General features: G+C 38.7%; 2 protein-coding genes across 2 annotated transcripts; one reads left to right on the top strand and one right to left on the bottom strand.

The window, feature by feature from the left end:
• Positions 1-950: 950 nt before the first annotated feature.
• Positions 951-14782, bottom strand: LOC139145227 (notchless protein homolog 1-like). Its single transcript, XM_070716249.1, has 13 exons — positions 14672-14782; positions 8404-8539; positions 7488-7705; positions 7062-7141; positions 6500-6576; positions 6008-6142; positions 5554-5709; positions 4820-4955; positions 4473-4519; positions 2038-2240; positions 1876-1918; positions 1576-1763; positions 951-1154 (listed from the first exon to the last, which is right to left on the bottom strand). Exons 1-13 carry the CDS (start codon positions 14674-14676, stop codon positions 1142-1144), a joined length of 1437 nt encoding a protein of 478 aa, XP_070572350.1. The 5' UTR covers positions 14677-14782; the 3' UTR covers positions 951-1141.
• Positions 14783-14976: 194 nt separating this feature from the next.
• On the top strand, positions 14977-18403 carry LOC139145229 (large ribosomal subunit protein uL18m-like). Its single transcript, XM_070716253.1, has 3 exons — positions 14977-15482; positions 17241-17472; positions 18136-18403. Exons 1-3 carry the CDS (start codon positions 15112-15114, stop codon positions 18256-18258), a joined length of 726 nt encoding a protein of 241 aa, XP_070572354.1. The 5' UTR covers positions 14977-15111; the 3' UTR covers positions 18259-18403.
• The last annotated feature ends 739 nt before the right edge of the window (positions 18404-19142 follow it).

Here is a 19142-nt window from a genome sequence, read left to right as displayed (position 1 = left end):
GCACCCTTAGATAAGTACTGATTTGTGCCATGACAAGGTTCTGGAACAGTGTCAACGGTTGTTTTATGGCTTCCCAAGACATCTAACAACATCACTGGCCCCTACTAATACAAAAGTGTATGTGTTCTCAGACAGCAATTTTGTACCTTTAAGGTAGTATGCACCTCGAAAGTGAAAGACTTAAACTTTTCCTCTAACTTTCCTCAAGGGATCTTTCAATCATTCTCTTTCAAAATCAAGAATAAAAATAGGGGGGTCACCGAGCAAATTTTGGTACTACAGAAACAAATCACCCAAGATTTACTGATATTAGGAATTCAAAATGGCCTCCATCCCTGTGTTAACTCTATGGAGAAAAAAATATTTTCGAATTTCGAAAAACTAAGCCGCCGAAAAGTTTTCTTTCACCAAGAGCTTTAAAATGAACCCCTACGTGGTATATCAGAAGAGAATTGTAAAAGTTTGAGAGTCCGAATGTCTGTCCCCGAGGTGCGTTCTACCTTAAGGGACAGTCTCAGATTGTCGCATAAGTTCAAAAAGCGAAATTTGTAGTTTGGGGGGGGGGGGGGGGGTGTTTTGACCTCCATTGAATGAGTGAACTTCACTTTCACACTTTTATTTTGTGATTACAAGTACTCTTTACATTGTGTGTGAAAATGAACAAAACCTACATACTTGTACCGACAAAATTTGCTGTAACTACTAGTTTTCAAATTTGATCGATTACTTGATGATATAATGTGCTCAGTGGATACATGTTCTTCAGTAGCCATAGTATAATGCTACATTGTTCTCTCAGGCAGACATCAACATTTTGCACTGTTGAATTGTCGTTTAGGGGGAGGGGGAGGGAGTTTTGATGTAAACTAAGAAATTTCATTTCTTGAACTTATGTAACAATCTGAGACGGTCCCTAAACTAATTTCTTTCAGACAAAAATGAAACACAAATTTTCCAGCTGATTACATCTTCCTTTATTGTATAACAACTATTGCAAAAGTAACGACGGAAGATCAGTAATTCACTGTGGTGTTGCAGGCCAGCTTTGCCCTGTACTGGATTGGAAAGAGTTCCCCGTCCAATTTGTCACTTGTCCTGTCTGTGCAATGTACACATTGGTCTTTTCTGTAACAACTGATTATCACTTCCGCCAACTGAAATGGAAAAGAGAAATATACAAACTGTTCAGATCACTTGGAAATGACTTTTGGAGTTATCAAAACAAAAGCTCCATATCTTTATAACTTAATTGACTCTGGGGGACATATCTACTCTCACACTGTCTATTTTATTTAAATATCTATTGTGTTGATGTCAAAATGCCTGAATTTGCAAAACTGGTTCATTCAAACAAGTACTATGACAGAGGTGGTACGGAAGTTGACCAAAATGCTAGACTGTCTCAGAGCCCCCTTGTTTGCCATACAGCTTCTAACCACTCAACGATAATTGCTATCCAACGAGAGGTTGTGACAGAATCTACCAAGGCACCAGCAAATGTAATCCCTTCAAAGCTACTTGTTATTCTGAACAGAGCACTGCTGAATTCTGTGTATCTAATTGAGACAAACTTACATTTTGAGGACTTTGTCCTTGCCACCACTGGCAACCCTCTGTCCATCTGGACTCCAGTCCACAGCATACACTTCATCTGCATGTCCCGGCAAATCTACAAGGATTTTCCGAGACGTGATGTCCCACACTTTAAGAGTACTATCAGAGCTTCCACTGACAAGCAGACGACTGTCTGCCGACCATGCCACCTGTGAAAATATAATGTGATGAAATTAAAAGATGGAATAATTTGGATCAAGCAGCTATCAAACCTCACTTGTGATGTGTGATGAAAACTCAAGATAAAAAGGCTGTTTTTACCTGATAGACTGAACTGACATGTCCTCTCATTGTTGATAAAAACCTAGAAATTGAAAAAACATCTGACCATTAGCAATGAAGATAATTAAGAATATTGCTCATGAAACACTTGACGTTTTATGAGTTGAGAAAACCCAACATGTGCAATAGCTTTCAACTTACTTTCCTGTTTTTCCATCCCATAATTTTACAGATTTGTCGAATGAGGCACTAGCTATAAGCCTTGTATCTGGTGAGAACTTGACTTCATTTATGAGCTGTTGGTGACCAGTCATTCTACAGAGTGGCTTCTTGTCATCCGCTGGATGCCACAGAAACATAGTAAAATCGTCTGAACCGGATACGAGCCTTTCTGCCCCAGAGCCCTATGAGAGGTAACAGCAGAAATGGAAAGTGGGGAAAATGTTTTCAGCAGCTTTCAATCAACAAGATATTACAACATGTAAACATTTATCTGTTGTTGACCAAAAGTCTTATTCATGAGAACGTTTTAATCTTCAAACTACGATGAATAGTTGACCAAGTTGCCATCGGAAGGAGTTGTGAATATTTACAAATATCTAAATTTTCAAGAACAAACTCTTTCAAATAAAAAATAAATTTGTATTTAAAGAATACACCTCTTTTCATATTAAAAGGAAAATGGAAATTTTTGCATTCAGTTTCCTTCAAATGTTTATATTTCAACCTCTTTCAGATCAAGACATCAAAAAATTGGCATAGGAATCAAGGTGCCCAGAAGATCACTGTGACATCGACACACAGTGTTCAGAAACACACTATCAACATATGGTCAAGTCACTTTACAGCCACCATCTTTATGTATCATGTTGTTCATGTATAGCTTTAGCACTTATCAAATGGTCAAGTCTGTTTAACCCTTTCCGACGCAGCTCCGCGATTTGGCGGTTATTTGAACTGCGCACTTTTTCTGCGCAGGTTGCCAGGATTGCTCATGTCGGATTGAGCTGTACGATCATATAAGTGGTATGAGTTAGGAATCGTTGGAATTCTCGAACATCTGTTAATCTGTCTGTCTAATTCAGGCAGAATGTATTAAAGGAAGACGTTGCCTTTGTGTGGACGATTGCATGATATTTGTACATACGACATCGACCTATTTTATATGTCAATGAATGTAATACGTTGATTTCCAGCTACTCGTTACGTACCGATTCTTTTCGAAATTGGCAAAACCGTCCTAGACAGTGATTTACCTAACCATTAACAGAAATGTCTTTTATCATCCTTGTGCTACGAAATTGTGGAATATGGAACCGGTACATCCATTAAGACTAGTAAAATTTTGCAGTAAAACTCTGCCTGTACGGTGACTGGTTTCACCTATAGAGCTGCAGGGCGTGTGGACGGAAATGTTGGGCGACAGTTGATTTAGCGCCAGCGCTCCGTTTTCCATATCGGCGATTGTTCCTCTTCAGGCCCCTAAATTCCAAAATTTTCTTGCCAGACCGGGTTCGGACCTTATTTCGCACCTACTCGCCAAAGGATGTCCCGATGTTTGTTATTTTCGCTGATAAAACTCGTATTTCGATTGACATGTGGTAGTATCCGCCGTGTTCAGCTGTGTTGCCATGTCCATGCTTAATATTGTCTTTTTATGAGCCACAAAGGTGAAAAAATCTTGTAATTGTTAGATTCAGATCATAAAGCAGATCATAAATCAGCACGATTTCAAAAATAGTGTGCGACCTTCATCTGAGTTTATTCAGCACAAATCCGAAGTATAGGTAAGATTTGATCTTGTGACCATTGAGGGCGCTTCTTGGCTGCATCGGTAGGTGAACTGAGTGCGGGAACTGTTTTGACGAATTGGCATAGCCGTCCTAGAAAAAGAATGCGGTAAGGAAGTGGATTATTTGGTCAAAACATAATCTGTTATGGGTTCAGTGCATTTTCGACTCTGGACACAAACGTTTTGCCTGCTTTTTACGGTCGATGAATAGATTATATCGCATCGATACGATCGCGAGTTGTCTCCCATGCCTACCGATTTTGGGGGGTTCTTGATGAGGTAACCATTGATTTGACCGATGTAGTTATTTACAATGTTCTGTTTTCAGACTGTGTTGATTTAGAACGCGAAATGAAATCATTTAAGGTGAAAAATTCCACGACAAACGAGGACATGTTGAGTGTGAAAATGGCCGCCATATATTTGAATTTAATGTATGCAGACCCCCCACGAACGGCAAATGGATTCTATTGTTCTCGCAGAGCTGCGTCGCGACTGTAACCCTTTCACCCCCAGTTCCCTGTGTACAGGTCCAACTTTACTATAGAAAACAATGGATTTGGGTCAAACCATGGTGGTGAAAGGGTTAAACACCTTATATGGTCCCAGGTACATGTCAGGTGTGGTGATATAGAGATTTAAACTGGTTTGACCAATGGACTGTATTTCACCTGACAGCAGCAGCAGATGAGCCTGGCAAGAAAAGGTTTAACCTGTTCACCCAAATTCCCTGTAAACAGGTCCAAAATCACCATTGATAACAATGGTTTTGGGAAAAACCATAGTGGTAAAAGGGTTAATGAAATGCTAATGTCCATAACAGGTGATAAAAGATCAGATTTACCTTGGCAGCATTGTACCTGTCTAGTGCTAACTTAGCATTTTCTTCCTCTGTAAGCAAATAAAAAAGATATCTCAATGACAAAGAGTTGAATAGAAATTCATCCACCATATTTTTTATGATTGACTTTTCAGCCAATTGATTGTCTTTTCTTCTGAAATCAATTTAAGTCGTACTTCCTGAACTAACAACTTTTCCATGGGAACTAGAATCTCTGCAAGACAGTCAGTGGACTATACACAGAACATGGATATCAAAACACATGCAAGCTGCAAATATGATAATCATTGTTTGTAATTCTAGTATTTGATAATTGCTCAATTGGAATTGGGTTCTGCTAACATACTCACCAGTTCTGTTTTCTACTTTGTGAGTCAGCGTTGCCTTGACGGGGTCAAAGGCTCCTGTTCTCATCACATAGTCTGTACTCAGAGCCATTGTGTTGACCCAGTGACCATGACCTTGTAGCGTTCGACACAAAACACCCTAAGCATAAATGCAAAAACGCCTCATAAATTTCTCACTTTGTGCTGAAATGTTACGGTTTTCATCACGAAAGTATAGTAATTCTTAGAATGTTGAAACTGTTGGGAAAATTTTTAGAATACTAAATTGATAACAAACAAACTACATGCATTTGGTAAACCAAAATATACATAAATAAATGTATTCTGGCACTTCAAATGGCTGCCGGTAAAATATGCCAAATACACTGATATGAATTTTATCAAACATGTACCGTATGTTAGATATTAAAAAAGGTACCAATAAACACTCATTTCACTCATGTTAAAGTACTGCAAACAGGCTGTACAAATTGATGGCACTTGTTTTTGATTTTTAGTCACTTTGGAAGCGTGACAGTTCATCAATTCACTTTCTCATTTTCTTCACTGTTAAATCTGGGCTAATGTGCAGCATCTTGGAAGCTGATATCCAACTGGTTAGTTGAATCATACCATTATAACTGAATAATACAAATAGACTCCCTAAGTTGCTGTATATGACCTTCCGAGCACGCTGCACATCAGCAGTTAAATATCAGTTGAGATTGGCTTGTTAGGTAGCCAAGGTATCAACTTACATCTTCTGCCCTCCAGACTTTGATAGTTCTGTCTTGAGACGCTGTGTAAATAAGTCCACTACCTCCCCACTTGACACAGCTGACACTTTGTAAATGTCCTGACAGAATGATTTTGGTTTTACCTAAGACACTGTCCCATATCCTCACTGTTGCATCCTTTTAAAAAAAAATTACCGCAAATTAAAAAGCAAATTATAAAGATAAATAAAAATTAGAAGAAGTAGCAAAAACAAGGATAGAATAAATACAACTTTATTAAAAATTGTAAATATATCAAAAACATTTAAATTTAATGCAAAATTATTGCCTTTGGTTGTTTCAACTTTTTCAAATATGGTACTTTACTCGCTGCCAGTTTTGAATAACTTTTTCTGACATACTTTACACTCTCTCATTATTATCATAATTAACTAAAATTTGATTTTTGCTACAAGAATTTTCTTTTGACACTCACCTTTGAAGCACTAGCTAGATACCTGCATTGTGGATTAAGGTGGAATGGCTCCCAACAGAGCCATGTAATCCATTGGCGGTGACCTATCAATGGTTTTCCTATCTGTTTGCCTGTCGTTGGATCCCATATAAATACCTGGAACAGAGATTAACATGTGCATTTTTTTGTCATCCATATCACCACTTAACTCATCCTGTATCCCAATAGCCTATTTGGTGTCCTTTCAACTGAGGTGAAAATCAGTGAAGAAATGATATATTACTGGGAGACTTCAGGTAAAGATTATGTATGCATTACTCAAAGGACTGGCAATCATTTTCAAGCAGTGTGTGAATGGCAGGAGTAAGAATGCTACTTTATTTAACTGAAAATATGTTCATGCAAAGAAGGATTATATATCTCATCATGAAACCTTCAAACTTCCAGAAATGATCAAATAAATAAAACCATCTAGCAAAGTAATTTTCCATTTGAGAATTTTCAAAGATTTACCTGACTACTTTTGCATCCAGATGCAAGTTTTTTACCGTTTGGTGACCAGGCTATACTTAACACCCAGTTTTTATGACCTGTTGGTGAGAACAAGTAAGATTTTACGGATGAAATTACGTTATTGTACAAATATCCATGCTCAAAGAACTAACAATGCCAGGGTATCTCTCCTTGATTTGTAAAGACAGAGGATGTGAAATCTCTCAAGAAGTATGGATATCCTTGAGGTATTTACCATTTTTTATATTTATCCTCAGTTGCTGAAGATTACTGTATTTACAGTAGGTTTATGTGATTTTTTCCCTGTAGATTTCATAATAAACATCAGTTTCTATACCAATTAACACAGTTAAACCCTTAATACCACTATTATAATTCAGTACACCCCTAGTGCTTAGAAGTCGGCCAATGACAAACACATCATGGTTGTGATTACCCAAAATGTCATGCCGTTTTGACTCTGCTTCTATAACCAAGCTATGCCAAATGGGTTGCCTGGGTTGCTGTACTCTGATGTGATGGAAAATTAACTTCAGCTTGACAGCAAAGTCTAGCTAATTACCTTTACATGTAAACTGTGGAGTTTCTGTGTAAATGTCCCAGAATCGGACTGTAGTGTCGCCTGACCCACTTGCAAGATACCTAAATGTGAGAGTGATGAAAGTAACGTTACAGAAAAACAGAAATTGATATTTTGCCTGAAATATTTACCCTCGGCATGCGTGATCCAAACAAACTTTGTCCTTATTAAAAATTCTATGTTGTCATGTGACATTCAGTAACTGTAGAATAGCAAGAAGCGTTTCATGGAATAAATAGAAACTGCACTTCAAGGAAAATGTTGAATTGTGATATCGCTCACCATGAAGCCAGTATTTTACAGTTTTACAAAACTTTTGTCATTTCAGCGTATAGGTTACCTTTGACCATGATATTGCAATTATTGTGATACACTGTGTTCTAACATTAACGACTGGTGAAATCTTACCTTCCTGTCGGACTGAATGCGACTGAAATTACAGCCTCAGCATGGCCCTCTATGCTACTGGTACACCTTGTGACTGCTCGGACTTTGAAAATGGCCTGTGGCTGATAGATTATTTCTAACACTTTTTCAGTTTCCTGCTCCTCTTTTTGTAAGACCTCTTCCAAAGTTGCTGTGATTTCTGTTTCATTGACGAAAAATGAATACGGGATTGTTTCCTCCTAAAAATTTGAAAACAAAAAGCATACGTAGACTAGAGTGTACAGTTTTCTCAACAAATCTGTTTTGCTTTCTCTATTTACTGCTGACGTGGTATCATTGTTTCATCTTCTCTGCTTCACCTTTTATTTTACTTCAACAGATTTGACTTGTGTGCCTTAATTCAAGCACGCAAATTGAGTCAATATATTTTACTCCCATTTGTAAGAATGATACATGCCTTTATTCAAGTATGTAATTTCTCTATTTGAAGAGTAACATTATGCCATCAGATCACATCTAATATGAGTTATTGGCAGGTAATGAAAATCTTCATCAATTTTTTGATTTTTTTATCGGAAGTTAATTTAAAATTACAGTATTTTGCACTGAGACCCTTGCAGCTGTCATTACCCATTACAAGTTATATCATCTGCATCTTATGTAATCTTTAGTAAGAAAATTACATTAACCATGTAAGCGCTGTAATTTTTCTGCCAAATTTTAGTGCAACATTTTACCAATTTTATGAATTTTACTGCAATTTTTTTCATAATTTTGGACCAAATGGTCATCACATTTCATTGGCTACAGATTTTTATCAACATTCTAGCAAAAATTAGAAAATAATTTACTGTTGTATATATGATAAAGGCGACAACAATTGACTTTTGCGCTCAAAGGGTTAAACCTAAGAATATGACTATAAATTAGGTCCTACCTTTTGGAGTAAGGCATTACAAACTAGCTGTAGTTTGTCTTTTGTGATATTTATGGGTAAGTCAAATGGGGTACCAGTGGCCTCACCATCTTCACTCACAAACTGAGCCAGAAGCCGCTTTGTATCTTCACTTTCACTGAAATAAATTTGGCATAGATAACATTTCTCAATATGTATGACAACAAGATAGCAACTGGCCCTCTGATCTAAATTAGACATTTGAGAAACAATATAAATACAATGATTGTAAAAGAAATGTAAACATGAAGTTGGGCAACCTAACTTCTCATGCTCATTCACAATTTAATACAATGAATACTTGTACTTTTTTCTGTTTTGGTATTGAAGATGTGTACAATGTAATCCTGTCATGGGACAACAGTGCCATGTCCGACCAATCAAAACTTAACACTCATACAGTGAACAGCACCTAATACAAAGCTGCATTCTACTGACATCACAACTTTGTCAGCATCATTTGGCATAGTCACAGACGTGTGCCCCATAAAGGACTGGGGCACCAACACTTGACTCAGAACATGAAAGTAGAGGCAATGGACAGAACTGCAAGCGATACATAGAGTACAATATAAAAACTCTGCAATTAAGTTTTCTTATAACTCATCTGCATTTACTTGTGATACTTCCATGGACTGATTGAGTATCCTAGGTGTTTGTATAACTCAGTTGCCCCTCCCCCTTTTCAGAATTGAATGTCAACTAGTATTTTTGTCCCTATGTCTACATAAGCATTGAGGTCAAAAAGACTTTTTGTACCTCCATGTACATAAGGTGTTAAGTGGAAACATTGAGAGAATTGTAAAAAAATGTGAAAGAGGAATTACTTAGACATTACACACCACTTTTTCTGTTGGTATGTTAGTATTACTATTAATCTGATCCATAAGTCAGTCAGAGATTGGGTGGGCTACCAAAAAAAACCCAGGGTCTGAGATTGCTTCATTTGCATGGCCAGCAACTTTACTCCGGTGATTTTGTGTTGTTGGAAAAGTTGTGGGCTGTGGAACTGCGGCAAGTTCTGAGAAAGTATCCATCTTCAAGTTACATTCACATTGACCAATTTGATTGCCAGTCGGGCTACCATTCCGACTTCAGAGAGAAGACATCCCACAAGCATGGGAAGGCTGTCAATCTTGGCATACGTTACAACAGGTGTTCCGTTCACTCTACATATAGCCCTTTGATTGCTCAGCTACATCATACATGTATATAATTACAGGGCATGTAATGCTAACCTCTGATGAATTTTTCATTGTCTTTTATTTTGAATGCCAATTGCAAGTTCCTATTCTATTCCTTAAAGAATGTTGAAACACTCGCTATTTAGCTTGTCAACATAGCGGCTCTATGTGTGAATAGCTGCAAAATTGTAGCGCTATGGTGAGGTGGTCGGTGATTTTTGGTGTTTGCGACTTCGCTCACCAGTAGTGCTACAATGCCAATGGCCCTGGGGAGTATAAAATAAGTGCATCCCACTGGACTAGACGTGTTGATGTGAAATGCTACATATTTACTGCATTTGGTAGTATCGATTTATCACTACTGAAGACTAAACACTATACTACACTAACCTTGTCGTTTATGGGGTTTGGAATTTGTTCAAACACGTCAATCGCTTTCCGAAAACATTTCTGGGAGCAGCCATTACCAACTTCCCATAATGGCAGCTCCCAGAAACACGGATGCCCCATGCTCAATGTTTATGGAATGCGATCGACGTGTTTGAACAAATGCCAAACCAGGGCTCGAAAATTTTTTTAAAAATTCACTTGCCATAGGGCAAGTGAATTTTCAATTTCACTTGTCCAGAAGAAAAATTCACTTGCCCTGAATTTCAACTGATTTAAGGAGTAAATGTGTATGGTTTTATTCATGTAATTGTAAAGAAACAGTAGCTGTAACTTACTGATAAATTTGTGTCCTTATTCTGTGTATCAAAAATAATATCTTATGTAACGTATACATGCACAGTGTTTCGGCCAGCTTTTGCTAGCATGGGGACACAGTGACCCATAGTCAAATTATGGACAAATTAAAGTTTGGGGGGACATGTAATGTATTTCAATAAAACAGCACCGGTACATTGTCATTGTGTGTCATCATGACCTGGTACCTTGTGTTAAATAGGCAAGTCAGGTAGGTGCACCAAGGGTAAGTATAAATAGGCCACCGGTGTTGTGTCAAATTGTGCCCATGTGAAACTTTCAGTATCATTTAGTTAACTGCTACCATGTGGTATGTGCATAAACTGCAGGGTTCCCCTAAGTCACCAAAACGATTAGCCAACTCATTAGCCAAATCAAAACTCTTGTAGCCGCTTTGAGCAACTTTTGAACAGTTTATGATCTCAAGTGTAGCAACAGCTTTCTCGGCATTCAGGAGTTCCTAATTTTACAAATCAAGATGTTTTGTATGTTGTTCATGATAGTTTTTACATTAAAGAAATATTTGTTTAGTTTTTATTACATTAATTATCTGTGTTTTTTTGACATTAAAGGGATTGAAATATTTATTCATTTCTAGTGGTAAACTTTTGCCACAAGAAATAATTAGGTAACAATTCTAAAAATCAGGTAGCAATGTGAAGTGTATATTACCACAGATACAGAATACTTCTGCAGCATTGAGTCAGTGTTCACAGTATGACAACTTATCATACATATACACTACAAACTCCTTATGTGGTTTTGTTAGCCACACAAATACAAATTTTCCATGCAGAAGAAAGCATTTGGTAGCATAGTGACAGTGTAGATACAAGATTGTGGTGTTGTTTCATAGTTGTGATCAAGCAGGCTCAATAGCATCTTCAGCATAAGTATTTTTCTTGAGACAAAAAGGGTCAGGTCAAAATCCTTTAAAACAAGACACAATGATATTGTTCAATTCATTTCCCAATGTTTTAAAGAGTAGTTATAGTTTTAATGATAATGATAACATTGTAGCCCAGGAACATTTTCATTTGATATTTTGATATCATCAAGAAATGTCTGGTGATGTTCACTATTACATCATTAAACTGGAGGAATCTGCAGAAATATTAATGTGATGATTTGAAATGGATATGCTTACTGCAACTACTGTTGACAATTTCCCTTTGCCATAACTGTTAATAAAATTTAATTTAAAACTGACAGTCAAGCTAAATGGCATTAAATTGGAAAGCAAGAAATTACCTTTTATCATAAGATTGTACCTATTAGACCTCCCTAGGTGGTTTCTTTTGAACCATAATTGTGTACTTAAAGGGTCTTCATCATGACATAACATAAGATGACCCAGATTTGACCTTTCAGAAAACCTCAAGTTTTTCTCCTTTTCCCTTGTATTCTGACTCTGTTTGTGAAAGTTTCCTTTAAAATAATGGTTTTTACTATCAAACTGAGTAATTGCAGGCCAAATTTTGATTCAAGCAAAGTAGGTAAAACTTGGACTAAAAAGGACGTCGGTACGCGGGACTCACACAGGCAAAGCCTCAGTGTACTGTACATGTATTCACGGTCGTTATACGTCCATGATGTATTGTAGCACGGTCCGTCCATATGAGGGACTGAGAGGGACCCTGATTGCAGTATTGAACAGCAACAATGTTTGCTTCACGTACCAGGGAATTTGTAACTTTGTAGAAAGGAGAGTAAATTGTTCAATACATTGCAACTTTGTAGGAAGGAGGGTAAATTGTTTCAACACCTTACAACATTTTATTGTAAAGCTGTAGTTTCTATTGAGGAGGCATCGTGACATGATTTCATGAGAAGAAAAAAACATAAAAGCGTGCAAAGACGTCAATATTTTGCCATTTTGTAACCAAGCAGAACAGAGCTATTTTATCGGCCGGCCATACTGAAAGCGGTACACTCAAAGAACTAGAGAGAGTGGCAGCGCGTACGTACAGTGGCCTCATTGAAATTCACTTGTCTGTCGGGCTGGGAGAATGTTGTTTTCACTTGCCCGGACTCAAAATTCACTTGTCACGGGCGTCGGGCGGCGAGAATTTTCGAGCCCTGCAAACCCTATAAACGACAAGGTTAAGTGTAGTATGGTGTTTAGTCTTCAGTAGTGATAAATCGGTACGACCAAATGCAGAAAATATGTAGCATTTCACATCAACACGCCTAGTCCAATAGGATGCGCTTATTTTATACTCCCCAGGGCCATCGGCATTGTACCGCTACTGGTAAGCGAAGTCGCAAAAACCAAAAGTCACTGACCGCCTCACCATAGTGCTACAATTTTGCAGCTATTTGTGTAAAATGCAAGTTGTTATTGTTTACAAATTACATTTGAATTCTAGTCGGGACCAGAAGTCAACAATAACAACACAGTTTACATGTACAGGCTGAGTTGACAAGCTGATACTCAATGTATCAACATGCTATGGGGAGAGGAATGACAAATTATGAATTATGGTTGACATTAAACAAAAATAGTTTAAAATCATCAATAGTTAGCATTACGGCACAGTTCCTCGTGGGCTATTCAGCTGTGGGACTATTCGCCCCATAGACGAGTGTACATAAGCGAGAAACAACCCAAGTCAGGAAATGAAATGGCTATTTCGTATAGGGATTGTGCCACCATGTCATCTTCGACGTTCGATTTTACCGTGAAAAGTACAAGTTCATCTATCATGTAACCGTAGACCGTTCCCTATCATTCTCAAAATTCATACCTGGTACTTAATTTGCTTCACAAATGCTCGTTTCGTGTGATTTTCGGCCGAATTCGACGGACATGTTGCTAAAACATAAGCGTGAGCAACATTCCGGTCACCTCACAGTGGACGTTGGGCACCTCCACTTCACTGACGTTAGCGCCGCGTACCGATGAGGGGTGACTGGAAGGTTGTTCATGCCTTATGCTCTGGCGACGTGTCTTCTGAACTGGGCCGAAAATCACACGAAAATTCATACCTGATACTTCATCTGCTTACAAAATGCTCATTTCCTGTGATTTTCGGCCGAGTTCGAGAGACACCTCGCCAAAACATAAGCGTGAGCAACATTCCAGTCATCCCTCATGGGTAGGTGGCGCCAACGTCAGTAAAGTGGAGGTACCCAAGAGGTGCCCGGAATGTTGCTCACGCTTATGTTTTGACGATGTGTCCGTCGAATTCGGCCGAAATCACACGAAACGAGCGTTTTTGAAGCACAAGTACCAGGTATGAATTTTGAGAATGATAGGGAACGATGACGGTTACATGATAGATGAACTTGCTAATTTTCACAGTGAAATCGGACATGGAATGTGACATGGCGTGGTTTTTATACTTTATAGCCATTTTGTTTCCTGACTTGGGTTGTTTCTGGCTTATGTACACTCGTCTGTGGGGCGAATAGTCCCAGAGCTGAATAGCCCACGAGGGGGGGTCCTACTAATTACTGCCCGTGACTGCCCGTAGCTGCCCGAGGACTGCCCGAGAACTGCCCGAGGAGCAAGTAAGCCAAATTTCGCCAAATTTTAACACTAAGCCAATAGGTTGAACTTATATCATGCCCAGTCAACCAAAAATATCATTGATTTGGTGTTTTCTGTAGAGGTTTTAGAGCCCGAAAGACGCCGGGCTTTCGACTAGAAAGACGTCCCTATCTTGATTGACAGATCATACCATTCAGTGCAAGGGGTGGTACGCTGTCAGGCTGTACGCGCTCAGCGAGGTTATTGTGCCACCTCTCGGACTGAATGGTATGATCTCACTATCAAGCTGGCAACAACGTACCAAAACTGTCGGAGAAAACATCAGGTTAACGCCAAAGCAATGATATTTTTGGTTGGCTAGGCATGATATAAACTGAACCTATTGGCCTAGTGTTAAAATGGGTGAAATTTGGCCCACTTTTTCCTCGGGCAGCTACGGGCAGTCACGGGCAGTAATTAGTAGGACCGCACGAGGGACTGTGATTACGTCCTTTAAAAATCACAGGCTGCAGGATAGACTACAGTGAGTCCAGTGCCTATCAAAGTACCATATGTGCAACCTGGGTATGTTGGTCAGTCTGGTTTTGCCGTCCGACCAACATATCAAGGCAAAACCTCGAGCGACGAGGAACCATGGTAGACTTGTACGATTCTACTGTACTGGCCCTTAGTACGATCATGGTACGATCTGTTAAACGCCGGGAACACAAATCGATGGCTAGGTGTGCGGCAGATTATGATCGTTGACATTGACGTTTCATGATGAAACACTTTCACCTCAGGGGTGGACGTTAATTAAACACTATGTTGTCATCGTAGACTATTTTACCTCATGTCACTTTGTTCCTTCTCAGATCAAACGCAGATACAATGTTGTCAGATGAAATATCACACACGTGCAATTATTGGAGAAAGATAATACAAACTAACGTACAAAAATATTGGACCCTTTAACTCCTTGCTTGTACATATTTTATCCTGAAGCGCAAAAATTGTTTGTTTGTGTTTGTATAAGTGACACCCGCGTACTGCAGAACAATTCGCTTTCATTTTCAATATTTTTAATATCGTTTTCTTGCCTATTCAGCTCATCTTATAATGTTTTGATCGTGTGAGTTGACCTATGACTGGGGTTACAGGTCACGTGAAGGACCGGACACGCCGAAGACATGGAACAACTTGGTTGCAGATGTTTCTGTGATTAGGCATCGCAATATTCACAAGTTTGTTTGTTTTCGGTACAGGTCAGCTGAAAGAGAACTTTAAGTGATGGCGTTGAATCGTCTGAGCTCATTTACTACATTTTCTTCCACAGTTTTGAGGCAGCAAGGCAGGGGAATTCACACGAGCGTGACGAGGGTAGTGAAACAGTCGCCTAGGCCAACAACAACCCAATGTAGCATTACGAGACTCCCTTTTTCGGAAAACCTAAAACACGAAACATGCACGAACTGTATTCGCCACTCTTCCGGGACACCTCTTTCTCAACAGCAGGAAATTCAAGAACAAAAGCTGTCGGAAAACGACGAAGTTTCTCCAAAATTCATCAACAGAAACCCCAGGAATCTGGAGAGGATGGCTATAGCATATAAAGACGACGGATGGGGTTGTAGTTATCCAAGGAAAAACTATTGGCACAGGTACCTGCACTCTGTATTTACACCCACTGTGGATGTATTTGACACTCAGATGAATAAGAATTATAATTTATTATACTCATTTCCCCCAATGCTGCTGCTGGTCACCATCTCAGTATACATTACAATGAATCATCATCATCATCATCATCATCATCATCATCATCATCACTACCTCCATCATCTACAAAAGACATAAACACACCAAACCATGTTTCCCTTATTTTTTAAAACTATAGTAGTGTGCATGCCCAGATTTGTTATCTTATATTGTATCATACCAGCATATTGATGGCGCAAATACAGCTATCTGATTGGTCGAGATGTGAAAAGAGCTGTGGTATATTTGCGATATACCACAGTTGGCATAGGCATGCGCTTTCGGTCAGAGCAAATATCCCTTTTTGACGTTCCACACCAGAATTTCATTATGCTGTTATGATATAATATCAATAATTCACACTCAGCAACGGTATTGCACTCGATTTTGACCAGTTCACTTTATATATGCACTTGATATCGCTCATGCATATATGTTGTGAACTGGTGAAAATCTCGTGGTATACCATCGCTGGGTGTGCTTCATTGCTTAATTATTTTGCTGCTGAAGCTGCACTTATACGGAAAATGAATCTGCCCCTCAGCAGCACAAGGTTGCAGGCAGCACCATAGCTGTGATATCGCAGTGGTGCTAGTGGCGCCTATTGAATGCGCTCGGATCAAGGGTCACCGCCACAGTACCCCTGCGAGCCAACCCATAGGCATTTTTGGTAGTTTACTGTGACACCCATTGGTGTCGCTTATTTAGCTTGCAAAATAATAAAATAGATTAATCTTTAAATAAATCAACCGGTACCTGCTGTATCACTGACAATTTACGTGGTATCACTGACTATTTACGACTCATTTCCTATTCCTACTAATGATCCCAACAGTGACAACTTGAATTTTCAACCGTTTTTTGGTGTGTCATCAATGGTTCCTGCTCAAATTTGAACTTTTGATCTCCAACATATTCAGTGCATTGTACAGCTTGTGCGTTCAACGCCAACATCGCAGCAACTGTTGACGGCTTACGGGAGAATGGTTGAAAATATGTGTTCGTATCTTCAAGGTAGTTAGCAGACAAACAGAAGTAGTCATAGATAGTCAATGATGAAAATAGTCAATGATAAAAATGACACAAGTTTATTTGTTCAAGGACTAATATGTTTCATTATTTTGCGAGCTACATCAGCGACACCGATCGGTGTTATAGTAAACTGCCCAAATGCCTATGGGTTGGCTCGCAGCGGTACTGTAGCAGTGACCCTTGACCCCAGTGCATTCGATAGCCGCCACTAGCACTGCTGCGATATCACAGCTAGCAGCACCATAGCCATGTATTGTGTGAAGACTCACAGGTACTCAGAGTGTTGAGTGTGCACTAGTGCTTTTAACATTCGGTACTCTGTGTAAGATCTAACACGGAAAGAATTGTACTTGACACTCATCACAATTGCAATGTCCTTCCAGCTTGTGAAATGTCATAAAAATGTTCACTGTGATCTGTTCACAAGTCTGCAGATGGAATGGCAATCTCTCCCCTCACTAATGTAGTTATTGTACAAACTGTTGTGTAGGATGCTGTAGATTGTGATAACACATTCAGATGATATCATATCACGTACAGAAAAGATGTACAGTTCATATTATTGGGTATTAATTTTACAAACTTTACTTTTTGAAGTTCTTTCATTTAATTTCTCCTTTTCATTAAAGGCTATTTGTTGAGCAAAGTAATCGACACATAACAGCTTACATTGAACACAATAATGGCCATCGAGTGATCTCTGCATCCACAAAGGAATGGGCAATAAAGAAACAGTTATATGCACTGAATGATGTCTCTGCAGCCTACAATATTGGCCGGGTACTCGCACAACGGTGTCTGGAAGCAGGGATCAGCTTTGTGAAGTGGCGTGTCCCAGAAGAAGTGTTTTCAACAGAAAAGGTAACATTTTTTGTGATTTTTGTTTTTCACAGAGCGTGTTGTTATTACAATCAACCCTGAACATAAATGACAATCAACTTCATTTTATAGGCTCAAAGGTTTGAGTAGCAGTAGTTCTTTTAGATTAATCACTTAAAGGGATAGAGTCGTTGGAACTGCGCTCAAAGGTCGTATGGGACCTATATGATCAATGTAAACACTGTATCCAAGGTATGATGGTGATTGATGAAACTTAAAACATGTCTGCCATTATCTACATCATACAATTTAAATGTTGCAGCTATGATGATGAGGTGCATCTAGATATCGTGCACAAAATGATGAGGTGCATCTAGATATCGTGCACAAAATACATTGTTTGTAAACAAGAAACTCACACAGGCGCAGTTACGACGACTATATCCTTTTAAGATGGTGGACAGGAGTCTGAGACGTTTTGGTGATTACTCTTTCAGCATATTTCGCAGATCTTACCCAGATAACAAATTCGTCCCAATTATGTCCATTGATTTTCCCATTGATTGTTCCATTGTACATTTTAATTTCTTTGGGAATTGATCAACATGAAATTTTCATAGAGGATGTTCTCTTTTTCTCAGTCTAGTTCATGTTTTAATTTTTCAGAGCTGCCTGGTAATGTTCAGTCCATGTTGTCTTTTCCAGATTCAGATGTTCTTAACTGCTGCAACAGAAGGCGGCTTGATCATTCATGAACCAAAGACAATATGTGACTTCACCAAGCCAATCAATTACTTTCCTGATATGGACCACGACAAGAAGAAATGACCCATGGGAGACCAAGTAGTCAATAATCTTACCTGTGCCTCATGAAATTACTGTTCTTTTATGTGCATAACTATGTGACATTAAAAGTGAATGTTTTTGGTTTTGTTTTTCAATAAAAGGTGTAGTCATGTTTGTGCGTACAGCATTTTGTTCGTATAATTTCATATGTTTCATCACAACACCATATATAAAGTGCTCTTTACCCTTTAACACATGAGAAATCACCTACACTGAATTGCTTTTTTAAAGGCCATCATGTCATATTTGAAAAGTATCAAACATACTTGTCAGTTTGTGTTCACTTCAATGTCTCTTTATTCTTGCGCAAATTCATGAGGCTTGATTCTGCATTTGTCTCCAAAGTTTGTATCATGTCTGAAAAACTTTGAAAGACTATTTTCAATTTACCAGAATGAACCACATTTTAAACTTACTACTCTCCATGATATGAATTTCGTAAATACATAAATGACAAGGACCAGTAAACCAAGGGCTAGCAGTACTGAGTTTGGGCATGGATGTATAGGAGCCTTAGTTCTTTTGTTTACATCCACGGTTGGAGTATCGATTCGATCAGAGATGTGCTAGCTCATTGAGCCATGGACCAACATCTGCCATGACACAAAAAACCATGAAGGCAGACAAGTCCGAGAGCTCAGCACAGTCAGGGGCTGACAAGAAACTATGTATAGTTATGACTACTTTGACATGAGAGGAGTTTGTTCCCATTACAGTAACCGTGACAACGTTCGGTAATAACTACCACATGGCAGTCATCTATTAAAGATCAGGACAAGATAAAGTCCACTTTTTAGAAATAAATATCGCAAAATGTTATACAAAAAGGATCTATGGTATCTTTCCCGCAAATCAGAAGCTACCAT

This window comes from Ptychodera flava, chromosome 12 (assembly GCF_041260155.1).
Source record: "Ptychodera flava strain L36383 chromosome 12, AS_Pfla_20210202, whole genome shotgun sequence".
Lineage (NCBI taxonomy): Eukaryota > Metazoa > Hemichordata > Enteropneusta > Ptychoderidae > Ptychodera > Ptychodera flava.
Note: the sequence above shows the minus strand (reverse complement) of the source record. Positions and strands in the feature narration are given on the sequence as shown.